Source organism: Anarrhichthys ocellatus, unplaced genomic scaffold, assembly GCF_004355925.1.
Source record: "Anarrhichthys ocellatus isolate YVR2014 unplaced genomic scaffold, GSC_Weel_1.0 scaffold44, whole genome shotgun sequence".
NCBI lineage: Eukaryota > Metazoa > Chordata > Actinopteri > Perciformes > Anarhichadidae > Anarrhichthys > Anarrhichthys ocellatus.
Window position 1 is genome coordinate 446,888 of NW_022280074.1, and position 18,319 is coordinate 465,206.

Sequence of the window (18,319 nt, forward strand, 5' to 3'; positions counted from 1 at the left end):
GAATTCTGTTCTGTCCCTCCGTCATGTCACCAGATCCCACGGGCCGCAGATTCATCCTCAGCAAAGGATCCTCCGGCCCTTCTGCCTTCTCCAGGTCGCCGTTCAGTCCCCATCAAGCCCCTTGGGTCCACAGACACATTCAGGGAGGGGAAAAAAACGAACGCTCCTCAGAACCAACAGTCAGACGCAGAAACTGTTGTGGCCAAACTAAGCAGCCAACCTGACACGCCGTGCACCCCTGCTGCTGTACCCAAGAGAGACGTAAGTGACACTTTTTTCAGATCATGCAACACATCACAACATCTACACTCAGCATGAATCACGACCAACACTTACAGACGCTTAAAAAAACATAACAACTTGTCTATATTATAATATTTGTTGAAGATGATATGGATTGGAGTCTGGACGGCCGTACCAGTAGCTTGTTCTGCTTGAATGAAATTCCTTTATTGTTGTAAGAATGACCGTAGCCGACAGTAGCACCTTGGGAACATGTCCGGTGCCGTAAGCCGCTGTAGTGTTGGAACACGGAGCACACGGGGAGATTATGACAAGCGGGGGCTTTTATGCTTTACTCACTGCCTACTAAGACTGGTCCTACTGCAGGTTTGGGTTTCGCTATTTAATTAAAAGCGGGCAACAGTTGGCTGACTCCGGCGGCTGCCAACCTGGCCTCAAGGCAGGGCTTTGAGCCTTGTGCGAGGCAGCAGGGTGCCAGTTGGCCCCGGGGCACAGGAGACAGTGCTGACTGTGCGGAGATTGGGTTTGTATAGGTGGGGTTAAACGTTCATTGTCATCATGATGTTGAACGATCGACCTATTCAGTGAACAAGTGAGAGTAAGTGAAAAAAAGAACGGGGTGGAGATGATACATTTTTTTAAATGTATGGACAGACTTGAAAGTGTAGATCAGTTTTTTTTTGAGCCTTTGAAAATGATTCTGTTATAATTCTTTAATTAAATTAGCAAGAAAAATGTGTGAAGTTGTATAATGTCTATATTCTAAGCTTTCAATACCAATGTTGTCTTGTGCCGATAGGTTACCTGTGTGCCTTATGATGAGAGGCCGCTACCAGCCTTTCTGAGGAAAGAGCGGCCTGCGGAGGCCACTCTGAGCCCTGAAGAGCAGCGCTCCCCCCAACCCGCTGCTCAAAGGTCTCCACACAGCCCCGAGATGAGTGGAGAGCCAGAGCCCCTGACGGAGAAGGACCAGAGAGAGGCTGGCCTTCCACTAGAGGTCTATGGAGAAAGCCTGGTAAGAAAATAAGCTGGAAACACCTGGCTTTCTAAGCTAAATACGTGTTTTAATTTCTACTTCTACATGCCGATATGTACTCTGAAAAAATACTTTTTTGGTATCCCTTCAGGAGATTCTTATGTATATGCCAGATATTATCGCCCTAATTTATCTGTCCCAAATATCAACCCCTGAGAAAAATTCCAGCTCTGTAGCTGCAAGATGCTCATTTTTCTCATTCCATATAGTCATTTGATCCATTGATAATATAGGAAGTATTGATTAGCACAGCTTTAAGGGATCCTGTTCAAAAATGTGTATGATAATTCAGGTATTTTGGCAGATATATGGGTTTGTAATATATGATCTCTATACAGTTCACAGCAAATCTCTATCCACATCTCCTGTAATACCTATACAACTGATACTTGCGCTATCTTTCCCGCCTCTTGGCTAATCTGTTGCCCTCTCTTCTTTTCCAGGTGGCTGGGGCGTATTCCAAAACCTGGTCCCACAGAGAGGAGGCTCTCCTGGCCGTGCACAAGAAGCTTTCGGAGATATCACCCGCCACCCCCAAGGAGGAGCTGAGAAACGTGACTAGAGCTGCAGTCTTCCTGGTCAAGAAGGCCCTCCTGGATAAAGTGTCATCTGTGAGTCCCGTTCCTCAGAAGACAGTGGTCCCGGTGTGGATGCTGTGAACGTTAATCGAACAGAAACCTTCGCCGGTAAAGCTGCCCTGTTAAGGCGTTATGGATATGTTTACTTTATCACTGTCAGAGTCTTCAATAAATCACGTTTTCTGGATTAATTTTACAAACAGAGCCAACGTTCATGTAGTCAAATCATATGCACACCCTTAACAATGTTGACCCTGTCCCAAATGCAACCCTAGTGCTCTCTCTCTCCCAGAGCTGACTGCCTTAAACAAACAGTTTTGACAAGGATGGCCTTGTCACCCCTCTCTCGTCTACAGCTTGTATGGTAATGAACGGAGTAGTGCCACAATAATTCTCGTTTATTTATTTTTCTTGCCACGTTGATAAACAGAATGCTCCGTTAAGAAGTCAACTGGTTGATTTGCTGCTCCACAAACCTGCTTCACTTATTTAATACTCCTTTCTCTGCCAACTCTGTGCTCTAATCTGCATGTCATGTCGTCCTGGGTCTGAATGTAGCCCAGGGTGTTTTGTTACATGTTTAAATCTGCCTCGTAAACGTACATTTCTAAAACCAGCTAGTTGGACTCTTCGCTTCACTGATTGTCCCTCTCCCTCTGCATACTCGAACCAACTCAAAGTGGACATTGCCAAGTCGAGCCTCTTTGCTAATTGACGTCACCCTGGTGCTAGCCTTTCTTGGAAAGTCCACTAAGGTTGGAGCTAAACGTCCACTGGCTCTCTCCTTAGGTTTTCCACGCCTCCTTGAAGTTGCTGCGGCTACTGCTGAGCCAGCTGATCCCAGGTCTGGGGCTGGGCCGGGCCGAGGTGACCAACTGCATAGACCAGACTTGGCCCAACCTGCTGGCCAGGACTGGAGACTCAGCGAGCCGCCTCCGGGGCACGGCCAAAGCCTTCATCCAGGTATTGTAACACACTGGACTGACAGGTTTGTGTGGCACCAGTGGCACCAGTTGATTTCCATTAAACCCTTTTAATAAAATAGGCCATGATTCATATAAGGGTGGATCTGTTATGGTGAGGGATTTTTTAGCAGTGTGAGAAAGTCATTACATCACAGCTAAATGGTGAAGTGATGAATCAATGAATGTCTTAAATCTAATGCTTTTGTTCAGGTTAAAGCAGAACATTATGCCTTTACTGAATGATCTTTTTCATGATCGATTAATTTGACATGTATTTATGAAAACAACTGAATCCAACACTCAATTAAACTTTACGCCAAAGGCAAACTTTGTAAAAGATTGACCGTGTGTACTTGGTACTACTGTATTGTTATTTTATTACTACTACTCGGTTTATTGAACGGAAGCCTTCCTGTCTGGCCATGGGTGCCATGTAAGAGGTGACTCTCCATGTTGTTTTAATACAGTCCTCATTGAATTTAAAACACCTTATAATTACACAATGTTGGCAATGTCCTCAACGTATAGAAACAACAAACTGTTACATTATACAACACTTAAGAAATAGTATATTGCAGAAATCTTTCTTAGTTGTATTGTCTCATTTCAATTGAACCCTGACATTGAGAGTTTGGCATTTCTGCTTGGTAAATGACTTAAACGGTTAATACATTAGTTGTTGATCTGCTATTTGATTAAAAGGGTAATCCTTTGTTGATGTCAGTAAAGTAATAATCTCATTTAATTAATAATCACATCAGCTAAATACACATAAAACTTCCCTGACAATGACTTCTGTGCCCCTGCAGGTCAAATTCTATTCATTTGTTTACTTAAGTGGGTTTTTATGTGCATGATGAATGGAGCATGTGTTTGGCTCCATTCAACATGAAATCAGTCTGATGTACAGCAGTCATGGATCTGCATTCAAAATATGCCTTAATTACACGCTCCAGAGTAAGCAAACAAAGAGGGAATATCATGCGTGTGTAACGTGTGTGAAATCCATTCCAACTTCCCTCCAAGGGCAAACGTTAGTAAACACTGCCTGCACGTGTTTGTTCTATATCTGGGATTTTTGGATTGAGGCAACACTTTTAATTGCAATATACTACTTTATCTCTCAGAAACCAGTCGATTATTCCAAGAAATATGCACCACCCATAAAGAAACGGTCAAGAGAGTGGTTACATTACAAACAGTCAGAGAGACTGTGTGTCTCCGCTGGAACACTGAGTTCATTTCAGCGAGCATGTGCAGAAGCAGGACAGATATTTATGAAGACACGATTATGAAACTAGTACTCTCACAACAGAATGAGCTCGTTTTTTTTTAAATTTTTACAGACATTGTTCCAACAGCATAATGTAAAGTCAAGGCCTGGGATGCCTTTTGTTGTTTTCACATGGCTACGGGCCCCATTGAATTGGAACTTAGTGATGACACTATAAGAGCCACATGTAATGTTGGCACTGTATGCTGTAGATAGAAAGAACAACGCATGCCATTATCTTAACCCCCAGAGTTTATATAGATGTCTGTATATGATGAATGAGGTTGTGTGTGTTTAAGCAACCTGCTGATGCAGCGAGTAGCTGAACCGGGGGCGTATGCGTCTTAGCCCTTAGTTCTCAGATTCAGACAGTGTTGTTGGTTGCCGTTTTCATCTAATTCAATAATTTAATAAGGGCTTAAGCGTCCACCACTCAACTGGCTGAGAGGACAGTCGCATGCATATACATGAACAAAGTAATCAAATGGAGTGTGCCTATCGAGGTGTGTTTACTGTTTTTAAAGGAGCTTGTCGCGTCTTATGTTAGCTTCCCTAACATGACATTGACCTCAGGGTTGGATTCACTGGCGGGTGAGACCAGAAAGTATTACTGGGCTGATGGATTGATTGGTGACTTTAATGTCCAACTCTCTGTGCACATTGCGTAGTGTGCATTTGCTATAATCTGTTGCGGTGTAGCTCGTGCATCGGTGTGTCTGATGAGTAATAAAGGGATGGAGGTCTGTATGAGCTACAGTAGCTTCTCTTTCAAGGAGTTCAACTTAGAGAGTTAGACAGTTACCATGAGTCCCAGCCCTCTGAAATCATGACTGAATGCCTCTTTGTATGAAGACAAATTACATGTTTGTTATTTTTGTGTGTGTGTGTGCCAGATTTCCGACATACATTCCTCTCACTTGGTGAGGTCAGAATGGCAAACAACTGAGAGAAGTTTTTCCAAGAAGCATCCTCGTTCTTACTTTAATTGTACACTTGTGTTCTCTGTCATGACTTGTCTCTCGAACAGATGCTTGTGTTGAAGGACAGCATCGCACAGATATGTTTACTGTACAGCACACATATTAGGATACTGAATCTACATTGCATGGCTTTTACGCTGTAAGTTCCAAAGTCATTGTCTCTTTTCTTTATGTCCTTCTTTTAGGAAATTGCTGTTTTGAAGGATGTACGCGCTCTGCAGGTGATCCCCGGTGAGCTGGTGAAGCCCTTCAAATCCAGCTTCCCCTCTCGTCTGGCTCAGAGTCGGGCCGAGCTGCTCCAGAAGCTACTCGCTGACCTGGGTACAGAACACTCTGGCTTCACCCTGGACAATGTCATGACGGTAAAAGACCTAAATCATGCTGAATGCATCTATATTCTGCATCTGTGTTTTCTCTGGTAGAGAAGTCGAGAGAGGCCGAAGCGGAACATTTCTGCTTTCTGTTAGCTCAAGGTCACAAGTTGATGATCTTGTGAAATCAACCTTTTGTTTGCTTTGGTTGCTCTGGTTTTCTTAAATCTTGAACATTATTCCTTTACATAGAGGGGAAACAATTCAACCACAGCGGCCTTCGGCTTCCATACTCTTTAATCTTTTTCAGGGGATTTTTAACTCTTTTAATCTCACAAATGAATTTTAAATGTTCTAAACATTAGCAGCAGCAGCCAGTAAAATGCCACTGTAGGTATCTGCGGTCACAGACTTCAATACTAGAGCTGTTAACAACTACTACTTTTGTTTTTGGCAAAGTGTCAATTTCATCTCTTCCCAATCTGGAAATAGCAATCACGACATATCCTCTATAACATGATAGCACAAGTGCTGTATATAGATACATAGAGTACAGTGCCTGTATTATTCCACATAGCAGTAGGCATCCATCAGGCTGATTTTCCATTACATTTGGCTTAGATATTACACTGTGACTAACTGAAAAGGGGATCAGTCCCTCCCTGACTTTCTGTGGCCATTCAGTTCCAGCCAGACAGCATGTCGGTAACCTCCGGTCAGCTGAGACAATGTTGTCACCGTTGGCATCCACTTAACGTCCCCTGCACTCCTCTGGTTTCCAGCAGTGACCTAATATCTACGTGCAAACTATACAACTGTTGACCAGGCCGGGCAGGGTCCTCCCCTCTCGAGTTTACGGCCGGTCCTCCACCCCATCCCCCTTTCGCTCAGCCCTCTTCTTGACTCTGCAAATCTTTTTAACAGCGAGAGCAGATTGTTCGGTTTGTCCACTGAGTTTCTCCACCCTCTGAAGCCACAGCCACACAGATGGCATTGGGTGGCCTGTTCTTTGCATGTCCGCGCATGCTTGCTCAGCGCCCGTCGTCTTTGTATTGGCTGCCTCCTGTGTTTGCCTGGGAAACATTTCCAGTCTGGATTGAGACGTGACAGGAGGGCTGTGCTTTAGTCCACAGCCTGCCTTTTCTCCGAATTTTCACATTAAACAGTCTGATGAGAAACATGTAGGAGACAACAGGTTTAGTGCAGGTGGTGATGCAGGAGGAGGGCTTATAATCAAATCTTCCCTTCAAAATAAGTACGAAAATACATGCAACTCTATACAGATTTCACCCCATCAGTATTTATGTATAAACCTGCAAATTCCATCACGGTGCCTTTGATCTAGTGGTAGGAGCCACCAAACACAAACAAAGAAGTTGCACAACAGGAACAGCTGTTGTATAATTAATTCATATTTAATCATTTAGCTGTTGCAGCTGTCCCCAACCCACCCGGACGTGGACCAGCACCTGCCCACAAAGTGTTTGCCCATGGGTAATGGCAAAAAAAACACCTAAAAAACAGAATAACAAGAATAAAACATGAGGGTCTATTTGTGCGGTAATCTCTCTCCTGTCACACCCACAACACACTCGCACGTGACACGAGGTCATCGATTTCATCATCGTTCACCACAAAGAGGATCGGCCCGAGCCACTAGGGCTGTACCGAATGTCATTGTTTATATTCAAAGCTTTTATTGAGGTTTTTCTAATGAAGCTATGAATGTACGTTAATACAGCTGCTTGCCTCCCTTGTTGTGCGCTGGCAAGCGGGAGAGATTTTAGGCCACAGTGAAAAAAAATGTTGTTTTTGAGAGGCCAAACGCCTAAAAATATGGATTGAAGGAGATTATTTTATTATTATTGAGAGATAAAAACATGTGAATTATGTAAATGATTACATCTGTTGACTGACTAAGACAATTATAGAGACACAACAGCTCTCGCAGTGTGTGTGTGTGCGTGTTTGTGTGTTTGAGAGGGGGAGTGAAAGTGAAAGAGAAGGGGGAAGAGAAGCTGGAAGGTGCAATCTTATGCAATATTTCTGAAAGACTTTCTGCCAGAAAACAACAAAACGCTGGCGGTGCTTTTCAACTAGAAGCGCTCGGAGTGTCCACACAAAAGAGTTGGATCGCTCAGACAAAGAAACCGCTACGGACAGCCAAAGTTATTACAAATAATTATAATAATTCAATGTCATGAGTGACGCTTCGAAGTTTTGAACTATTCGGGACAGACCTACGAGCCACGCCACCCTATTCCAGCAGTGGAAAGGCCGTGGATGTGTGAAGAGAAAGGGAGTGAGAGGGAAGAATTTAGTTCATATTAAACCGGTACGCGGTGCTAAAAGCAGGTTTGGGAACCCTGATTAATTAAACTCAAGGATGACTGAATCCTGAAATTCAAAGTAAATCCTCTCCTGTTATCTGCCTCTTTAAATATCCTGAGCAGCCCTCTTGACAGCTCTACGGTGTTAGCCCAGCTATATTTTGAGCATTCTTCCTTTTCCCCCCTGCTGTCACCTGGGTGATCTGCTCCGAAGTGGGAGCCAGAGGGGAAAAAAGGGGGTGATTGAATTTCTTGTAATTAAAATGAGAAGTGGGCGGCTGAGACAACAGAGAATAATGGCAAACTGTCCCAGAGCCGTACGAACGAGGGGCGGCTGGCCTTTATGCTCAGTTTAGTTTTAACGTTCTCCTCTGTCGGGACGGCCATTGTGGTGCGACTCTCTGCACACAGATTCTGTTAGATAATGGGCTCCTTTTACGTCACGATGTGCACTTCCCTCAAAGGACTTCCTGAACAATGTTGCTGTTTTTTTGCACATGAAACTAGACTGCAAATATCGCTTCATGATACTTTGACTTTTATTTGTTAAATAGTGAGCACTGAATATTCTTGGATGCACCGCAATGATCTCTCCTTTCGTCAAGCTTCTTTGCAGTGAAACGGTCTGAAAAACCTGGTCACGTCATGGTTCTCATGGCCAAGAAAGTGTCTTTCTCAACAAGATTTCTAGATGGGGAAGTCAGTTTTTCTCTAACCCCCTACCCTCGATGAGAGTAACCTGGTTTCTGCCATGCCTGAGGTTTATGAAATCAGGTCACTGCAGAAAGCCGTAAGTGCATGTATGCTGATGGCGATCAGCTCAAGTCTATGATCACCAGTTGCACAAGCTAACCCACAGTTAGTTCTGTTTCTAGGTGTAAAGAAGAGGTGCTCAATGTCCACATGTTAATAGAAAGCCCTGTTTTCCTCTGTCAGTTCTGCACAGCAGCTTTGGAGCACAACGCACCAGCGGTTCGAGAGCTGGCGGTGCGCATCATCTTATCTGCGTACCAGCAGCACAGAGCTGCTGTCCTCCACTACCTGCCACCCAACGACGTTGCTGCACGAAAGAACTTCCTCCTCAAAACCCTCTTCGATGGCTTTGCCAAGATTGATGGGAAGCTGGTGGACACTCAGGCGAGACCTGTTTTTTTTTTTGCTTTTTTTCTTCACTGCAAATTAATCTGTCATCAACACTCCACACCTTCTTCACTTAAAGAAGGAATATAATACAACACACAACAAAATAACTGAACTCTCCTATTTCTATACGTCACATTTCAGATATTTGTATTAGCGTCTCTATATTGACGGTGTTCAAAACGAAATTTGCATCTTAACTTGTTCAAACAGATTGTAGTCAGCGAGGAGCAGCTGGTACATGGACAGTGAAACTGTCAGACATGGCAGATGGGAGCCCTCTCTTGAACGCTTTAGAGGGGACTACGTGACGTCATGTCTTTTTATTTATTCTAAGCTGACAGTAACAGAGTTTCATGTTGCACAGACAGCCAACTGCCTCCGCTGCTTCCTTTTCCAAAGCCAGCACAGGCAGTCTTGTCTTTCACTCACCTGGTTAAACAAACGATCCATGACAGAGCCATGTGTGAATATATATTTGGTGGTATAATCCAAATCCTTCATGTCATCACCAACTGGACTAAGATTGCACTGGCGACAAACCGGACTTCCCCATCTTTACTAAATGTGGTAAAGGATAGCTGTTATCTGAAACCGCAAACGCAGCCGGTAAACAAGTCAGCTTGAGTTACCGTAAAGTTTGTGACTCACACAGTGACCATGTTTCTCAATTTTCACTGGCATTGTTAGCGACCTAGCCCTCCCATTACGTAATGGCTCCAAGAGTCTGGACAGCTTTAAGCTGTTCAGTTTAAAAGATGGCGTGGTGAGCGAGAAAGGTCTGTGATCTAAACAGGAGAAAGAGGGACGAAAGGGAGCAACGCAGAGTCAAATGCAACTGAAAAACTAAATAAGAGTCACTTTTTCTCCCCAGATTTTGAATAAGGGAGGTGGTCAGCGGGATGGGCAAAAAGAGAAGGAGGAGATCCACTCTCTTCAGGAGCAGCTGGCCGCCTTGAAAGAGATCACAGTAGGTGGAGTTGTCATTAGACTGCGATTACATCACTTCTTGTAATGGCTACTAATTTGTATTTATGACTGGTAGAGTTTTGGCTCTCTAGGTGGTCAGAAACTCAGTTATTCACATGAACAGATACCAACACTGGTACATTATATATCTCCTTAAGAGTCTTATGAAGAGGAGGTCCACTATTGTTCCACAAGTTAATGTCTGTAGTCACTGTAGAGCTTTCCTTCCATTACAGCATCTCTGTTTGGAACTGTGCTCTCTGAAACCTATTCATATTCATATTTGTCTGCTTGTGAAGGAGAGAGGGAATGAAAGCACCAAAGAACAAATGCCCAAGAAAGAAGCCCCCAAACCTGAGTCCCAAACAGCTGGCAAAACAAGTACGTACACATGTTTGACTGGAAAGAAGCAGACAAAAGCCTCTCAGTTTAGGGGGGATATTGCTTTATGGCACAAAACAGCAACCTGGTGCTAATGTAGTCTTTTGAGTCATGTGGCGCTGATGCCTTCGAAGGTGACCTGTGATATGTGAGTGGACTATTCTGAAGGTATCTCTGAGGTCATGACTTGTGACATAAATGGGAGAGCCTACGGTAGTTAGACGCTCTTGTTTCAGCGCGGCATTGAGATGCAAAAAAAGAATAAATAAATAAATCAATGACCATTTCCAAAGAGGGACAGGGAGCCTCACAGTGTCTACTTTTGTTGTTAGTTGCCCAGCAACAATGCTCTCGAGAGTTTAACCACTTGAACACAAAGTATGGTGCTTGTCTTTGCATGTCAATAAACAAGAAACAAAAGCTCCATTTGAAGACAGTATAACAATAAGACATTACACCGATGCTGCCAGTCAATCCTACCATGAACCTATGGAAATACACTGCAGGCACAACACATCTGATTTTGGATTTGAAATATTTTTGATATGAGTTAAGTGTTGTGTGATGTTTGCAGTCATGACAAGTAACAGATGCTGTCTTCTTTATTTCCAGCTGTCACAAAAGTGCCGCAGAACAAGGTAACAGACAGTATTGACGTCCAACAATCTATCAACTATCTGGACAAGTAAGAGACTCAATTGAGACCTTTTTAAAAAGAAGTTACTGGAATAATAGAAAGAATGTATATAGCATATTAGCCTAGCCCTGATATCACAGGTTTAATGTTTTCTGTGCAGTTTTCACACGCTCTTATTCTTTTCCCCACCGTTCCAGCCTGTGTATATTCTGTAGTAAAAAGGACGAGTCATTCACAGAGGACGGATTGGACCTTCACTACTGGAAACACTGTCCTATGCTGAGACGCTGCGACGAATGCAGACAGGTAGGTTTTCAAAGGCGTCGGCATGTATGTAGTTCCCCCTGAAAGAAGGGGCATCTGCCTATAGCTGGTTAATCACCAGCTCAGTTACACAGCTTGAAGACTTTGCATAAAGCTCTGTGTTGTGTTCACAGGTAGTCGAGATAGCCAGCCTCACAGAGCACCTACTCGGCGAATGTGAAAGCAGGTCCAAGTTCAGCCAGTGTCCACGCTGCTCAGAGGCCGTGGCCACTGAAGAGCTGACTCGCCATGTCCAGGGCCCTGCCTGCAACCGTGAGTTCTCAGTCTCGCTCTATCAAGCCTTTGGAAACTTTCTGAAAATTCCGTATGTGTAGAAATTATTATAAATTATTATTTTTTTTATCTTTATTGGATGGTGACGGTTTAAAATCAATAGGAGATAAGAGTATGACATGGAACAAATGTCCCTAGCCAGAATTATGGACACTGCACACGGTAAAAGTCTTAACTGCTAGACTATCAGGACACTTTTAATGGGTAGTTTTCAATGTCACCAAAAATTGACATGTCATTTTGTATTTGTCACTGACCAATTACATAACCAAAACTATTGAATAAAACCAACAAGGACTATGAGGTTAAAGCGACGACTTGATTTGATGGTGTTTACATCCTTATACATTGTTCCCCAACTTTAAGGAACAGAATTTAAATAGCAGAGTGAGCATCATCTAAAATAAAGGCATCAGACACGTGGTGTCTTCCCTGGTGATGCTCTGTGAAGCCTGTACTGCAGCCAGCTGCACATCTTGCTTGTTTTGGGGGGGTAGGGGTGGGAGACACACCACATGCTCAGTTCGACTGAGGTCAGGTCATTGGCTAGGCCATTTCAAAAAGATTCCACTGTTTGGCCTAAAATCTATTTGATAACTGTGTCTGTTGAACCGTTAAAGAGCTAGGATCGTTGTCTTGCTGTATTGTCCTTATGTTGGGGGGGGATTGCATCTACCCGGTGTATTCTGGCTGCACCTTTCTCTTTGGGTCCATTTGTGGTCAGTGAGTGTTCTCTCCAGCCTTACCTTTGCATGCTTACGCTCCTTTGCTTGGCTAGACATAAGTAACACCACAATTCATACTGTGCTGATGATATTATTCATTGGATGAGTATAGGCAATGTGTCTTATGTACATCTGACAGTGTTTGTCCTCAAACCTCAAACCTCTCCTTCCTTCTCTCACAGAGCACACACCAAAAACAAACTTAATTTCCTCAATTAGATCAAGCATAACGTTTGATTCACCGATCTCAGGTGGATGAACATACTTCTGCTCATGTTTCTTTACTTCCTGGTCTTTACTTTGGTTCTGAACAGCCTGTTTTTCTTGAGCTGACCTTTGTTCTGCACCCAGAGCAGCTCAGATGTCTCATTTAATATATTTGGCTCAGTTTGTCGGATAGTCATCCTCCGACAGGTGGCCTACAGCACAAAGCTCTTTTAAAACATGAAAATTGTTCTCAATGTTCTCACTATGCTACACGGAGCCTTGAAGACATCAGAAGTCTGTACTTTTCCACAGTGTTGGTTTCAAGCAGCCCTGTTGCCAGTATTTACTATCTGAACGCTGAGGTCAGCTTTTGCTGTAGGAACGTCCTGTTCTTGTTGTTTTGTTCCAAAGTGTACTGTCAATGTAGCATCCGAACTGAAGACGGATACTTTTTGTATCAAGACTTGCACTACGTCTCTATTACCAGCCATATGTCTGCATAGATAATTGATACCAGTGAGCCTTTTGTGTTCCCATAATTTTCATTTTCTCTGGCATGTTCTCGGGACCTTTACTGTAATTGTATATTAGGTAGCTTAAAGGTGTCGTGTTTCTATTTCAGCCCCCATCTCGGGTAAAGGCTCCAACCACTGTCCTTTGTGTCACAACAACTTCATGCCCGGAGAGAAGGTGAGATTCTGTTTCTGTCTTTTCTTTTACCTTCATTTAACCAGGTTTGTCCCGTTGCGATCGAAGATCTCTCTCACATGGTACATGTGAGAGACCTGGTACAGAATACGAACAACACACACAATGAAAGTTACTGTGAGGAGCTGGTTATGAAGCAGTCTCAATTTAATGCTGATGCCTGTATATGACCTACATAAGTAAACGAGACAATCAGCGAGAAGACTGTCTATGTCTATGAAGTCATTCTTAATGCCAGTCATCGGTGCCACCGGGTCGGATTCCGCACAAAATCAGATGAAATCATGCAGGTTTTCCAGGAACTCCTTCAACTCAGACTCAGTGGGGCCTCTAGCAGCGAGCAGCCCGATGCGGACCTACCCAGATCTGGCTTCGCCGCCGCCTTCTGCCTGCCAGGAGCAGAGCAGAGCAGAGCTGCTCCACGCTGCTGGAGGCCCGGGCCGTATTGCTGGGCCCGCTGTAGGGAAGGGAGACACGGGAGAACCAGAACCAGGACTTAGCGAGGCAGACTGTCAAACCCCTGCTGCAGTAAAATGAGAGGTTTTCTAAAGGGATTCTGGCGCTCGGACACACTACCACTTTCGTCCACAGGGACTGCCAAAATCAACAAAAATGAAAGTTCCTCGTATGAACTTTAACATAAAAGCACGTAGATTTGAGTAACATTAAAATGGCCTCAATAGACTGCGCAATAGTTTTTAAACTTATTCAAGGTTACTATGCTCTGAAGTTTATGATCAGTCTGTACCAGTGATCATGTTTTGTGTGAAGAAATGGCTTAATTAAAATAAACTATAGCATGTGGCATCAGCATTAAAAAGATGTGAAGTGTGTCTTCAGTGAACTTTAACAAAAAAGTGAATTTTGCGGTATCATTTTCTTTTTACACGTCAAGCTTATTGTTTCCTTACAAAATAATAAACAACAACAACTTTGGTCTCTTGTAGAGCGCTGCTTCCTAGATTATAATGGGGCAACTCTTGGTACGATTAGGATTTTCACACAACTTGGGCCTGAACTTCACTCTGTGAGCGTTTCTATTTCCCATCTTTTATATCAACACAGAAACTCAAAAGGCTTCTAATGTGAGGCTTGAGGAGCAAACAGGTGTTAAGGTAAAACACTGCTAATGTTGGCCTTTTAAAGGCTTCAAAGCAGGCGGAGCCTTTGTTCATAATGGGCTGTTTCATTTGTCTCAGGATGAAATAGATACCATCACATTCTTCACATTCCTATTAGTTTGAGGAGAAGTAAAGACCCTGATTTAGCTGTGGAAATACATTTTTGATATTTATTTTTAATAGATAGTGCTTTCCTTAAATCTTTTTTGTGGTTTACGATAATTTATACTAATTATAAACACTGAAGAAAAGATGACTTGGACAAGTTCAAGTTTCCTTTGATTCCAGCAGTGCTGACAGTTTTCCTGCTGAGGCGGCTCCCTGCTGTGTAACGTTTCAACAATAACAGGAAAAGATTGCAGTTAAAGATGAACTGGAAATCTTATTTCGACACAAAACAGATAGAATGTATCAATGAGGAAACGTAATCAAACTGTTTAACGATAGTAGCATGAGCTCAATACCTTGAGTAGCGTCAGTGTTGAATACGCCATAATATACAGTTGTGTGACAGTGTTCCCCCTTCCTGATTTCTTATTTTTTTGCATGTTTGTCACACTTAAATGTTTCAGATCATCAAACAAATTTAAATATTAGACAAAGATAACACAAGTAAACACAAAATACAGTTTTTAAATGAAGGTTTTTATTATTAAGGGAGAAAAAAAATCCAAACCTACATGGCCCTGTGTGAAAAAGTGATTGCCCCCCCCCCTGTTAAAACATAAATTAACTGGTTTATCACATCTTTGGAAAGCTGAGTTCAATTTCTCTAGCCACACCCAGGGCTGATTATTGCCACACCTGTTCTCAATCAAGAAATCACTTAAATAGGACCTGCCTGACAAAGTGAGGTAGACCAAAAGATCCTGAAAAGCTAGACATCATGCTGCGATCCAAAGAAATTCAGGAACAAATGAGAAACAAAGTAATTGAGATCTATCAGTCTGGAAAAGGTTACAAAGCCTTTTCTAAAGCTTTGGGACTCCAGCGAACCACAGTGAGAGCCATTATCCACAAATGGCGAAAACATGGAACAGTGGTGAACCTTCCCAGGAGTGGCCGGCCAACCGAAATTACCCCAAGAGCGCAGCGACGACTCATCCAAGAGGTCACAAAAGACCCCAGAACAACATCCAAAGAACTGCAGGCCTCACTTGCCTCAATTAAGGTCAGTGTTCATGACTCCACCATAAGAAAGAGACTGGGCAAAAATGGCCTGCATGGCAGAGTTCCAAGACGAAAACCACTGCTGAGCAAAAAGAACATAAAGGCTCGTCTCAGTTTTGCCAGAAAACATCTTGATGATCCCCAAGACTTTTGGGAAAATACTCTGTGGACTGACGAGACAAAAGTTGAACTTTTTGGAAGGTGTATGTCCCATTACATCTGGCATAAAAGTAGCACGGCATTTCAGAAAAGGAACATCATACCAACAGTAAAATATGGTGGTGGTAGTGTGATGGTCTGGGGCTGTTTTGCTGCTTCAGGACCTGGAAGACTTGCTGTGGTAAATGGAATCATGAATTCTGCTGTCTACCAAAAAATCCTGAAGGAGAATGTCCGGCCATCTGTTCGTGACCTCAAGCTGAAGCGCACTTGGGTTCTGCAGCAGGACAATGATCCAAAACACACCAGCAAGTCCACCTCTGAATGGCTTAAGAAAAACAAAATGAAGACTTTTGAGTGGCCTAGTCAAAGTCCCGACCTGAATCCGATTGAGATGCTGTGGCATGACCTTAAAAAGGCGGTTCATGCTCGAAAACCCTCCAATGCGGCTGAATTACAACAATTCTGCAAAGATGAGTGGGCCAAAATTCCTCTACAGTGCTGTAAAAGACTCATTGCCAGTTATCGCAAACGCTTGATTGCAGTTGTTGCTGCTCAGGGTGGCCCAACCAGTTATTAGGTTTAGGGGGCAATCACTTTTTCACACAGGGCCATGTAGGTTTGGATTTTTTTTTCCCTTTAATAATAAAAACCTTCATTTAAAAACTGCATTTTGTGTCTACTTGTGTTATCTTTGTCTAATATTTAAATTTGTTTGATGATCTGAAACATTTAAGTGTGACAAACATGCAAAAAAATAAGAAATCAGGAAGGGGGCAAACACTTTTTCACACAACTGTAAGCACAGGAGAAATAGTTCGCTCTTATCTCTCACACGTAAACAGTGCTCATGTTTCAGCGCTCTTGGAGCTTCTCATCCCTCACTTATCCTTTGTGACCGTCCACAGGCTTTTGGTGAGAGAAGTTTCAAACGGATACACTAAAAGATGAAACAACAGTGTAGCCTTTCATTTGTCTTCCGTTACGTTTCTGTCATCGTGGCGTCTAATGAATCGTGCAAACTCGTCTTTCAAGGACCCACAAGAGCTCCGTGAGTCCGTCTGACCGTCACCTGTCCTGACCCGGCCTGTCCCAGGTGGCAGCAGCACTTTGGAAATGAAACTTCTGGACAAAATCTCGAAAACAAGAATCCAAACCGGTGGTTAAAACCCTCAGACTTCAGTTTGAATGTGGGGGTTCATGTTGGAGAAGATTGCTCCCATCAGTGTTGTTATAATCACCACCAATCTCTGATGGAAGATAGACATCTCCCTCAAATTATGCTACTTCTGTGGTGACCACCGGGAACCGGGGGAGGGGAGGATTTGGGTTTGATTCTGGAGACGTAGCCAGACAAACAGCCACCACAGCCAAGGTAGGCGGAAGGTTCTCAAATTACGCAACTTCCGACTCTGGGAGGTACGACGAAAAAAAATCCCAATAAAAGGCTTGTTCGGGACCCTGTAATTGGTGCACATTTGAGATTGTACGTCGTTTCTGCCTTGTAAATATTGCGCTGGCAGAATTTTAAAGTGTCGCTCCTGATTTGTGATTGGCCGATCCAATGTGCTAATGTTTGCTGTGGAAAAGGCCTGTTAGTACACCATGTTTCCAGTTTCCAGGACTTTACCGTTGAACCATTTTCATTCCCTGCAAACAACTTAAGTGTCCAAGTAGGATAAGACATGAGAGCTGTTGAGATGAAGCCCAAATGTACGTTGACTCAATGAAAGACTGCAGTGTTGGTGGGAGGGAGGGAGGGCGGCCATTCGGGCCTTGACTGGGCCTACAGTCACCCGTGGCCGTCCCGATCGAGAGAGTATCTGGGAGAGGAACGTTACTCACTGAGCTACTTTGTCCCTGTTGCAGGCCTGGAAGGCTCACCTCATGGGCAGGGAGGGCTGTAAACAAAACTCACGCAGGACTGCGGTGTCCCAGAGAACCCAGCCAGCACAAGGTAAAGCATTCATACACCTTCTGCTGACACCCGCCTCCCCAACGCTTCGTGTAAAAGCCATACAAAGTGCCCATGCTTGTTGGTAGAATTTCATGTTGTAACCGTTCCCTCATGGTTTCCTGTCCTCAGGGCACAGAATGAGGCCGTTTTAAAAAAAGGTGTCAGGATTCAATTTGGAGCCTGGTGTTCAAGCGTTCCAGTGTGAGTGACAGGAACCTAAAATCAAAGCAGCTGAATGTAATTCAGCCATCATTAACTTCATTATTTACACCTGTGCTTTTCCTACTGCGACAAGTCAAAATGCCTTCCGTTTCAAAATGCCGCCTCTCCCCCCCCCCCCTAATGATTCATGTTTTATTCCACGAAAGCGTATTAATTTTGTATGATTTTAGTGGTCTTTGTGTCAGGCTTTGTGGCCCGCCTCTGTTAATTCCTCTGTACATGCTTGAGTACATTTTGAATGTACTTGTAAAGTCTTTACTTTTTTTTTTAGTGGCATTGCTGCTTTTAATTAAGTAAAGGATCTGTGAACTTTTCCCTTCTGGCATTTTGATATTTTTCTTATTCCACTAGTTGGCTGACAGAACCCAATTAGTAGCTGACTGTGTATTGAAAGTCAACCTTGTGACGTGACCGCAGCATAGACTCAGTGACACTGAGTCATCAGAGAGAGATGTGGCTGATGCAGGCTGCTTTGTTTAGTAGTAAATAGTACACAAGAACAGGAAGGGTAGGGTTCTCTGTGTTAAAGTTCATACAAAGGTTTACTTTAAGGATGTCCTGTCTGTGTGTGTGTGTGTGTGTGTGTGTGTGTGTGTGTGTGTGTGTGTGT

General features: G+C 43.5%; 1 protein-coding gene across 6 annotated transcripts in view; it reads left to right on the forward strand.

Annotated features, from left to right (window-relative positions):
• cep104 (centrosomal protein 104) overlaps nucleotides 1-18,319 on the forward strand; it is a 30,803-nt gene that overhangs the window by 9,953 nt on the left and 2,531 nt on the right. For 5 of the 6 annotated variants that reach the window (XR_004213503.1, XM_031868769.1, XM_031868770.1 and 2 more), the window contains 13 exons: nucleotides 34-261; nucleotides 1,043-1,258; nucleotides 1,723-1,890; nucleotides 2,647-2,820; nucleotides 5,261-5,437; nucleotides 8,653-8,853; nucleotides 9,731-9,826; nucleotides 10,125-10,206; nucleotides 10,819-10,891; nucleotides 11,041-11,149; nucleotides 11,281-11,419; nucleotides 12,995-13,062; nucleotides 17,400-17,487. Coding sequence is in view for 5 of the 6 variants with exons in the window: in XM_031868769.1 (XP_031724629.1) it covers nucleotides 34-261; nucleotides 1,043-1,258; nucleotides 1,723-1,890; nucleotides 2,647-2,820; nucleotides 5,261-5,437; nucleotides 8,653-8,853; nucleotides 9,731-9,826; nucleotides 10,125-10,206; nucleotides 10,819-10,891; nucleotides 11,041-11,149; nucleotides 11,281-11,419; nucleotides 12,995-13,062; nucleotides 17,400-17,487 (1,819 nt within the window). In the remaining variant the exon portion in view is untranslated. The remainder of the gene's footprint in view (nucleotides 1-33; nucleotides 262-1,042; nucleotides 1,259-1,722; nucleotides 1,891-2,646; nucleotides 2,821-5,260; nucleotides 5,438-8,652; nucleotides 8,854-9,730; nucleotides 9,827-10,124; nucleotides 10,207-10,818; nucleotides 10,892-11,040; nucleotides 11,150-11,280; nucleotides 11,420-12,994; nucleotides 13,063-17,399; nucleotides 17,488-18,319) is intronic. The other variant, XM_031868772.1, reaches the window with a different exon arrangement.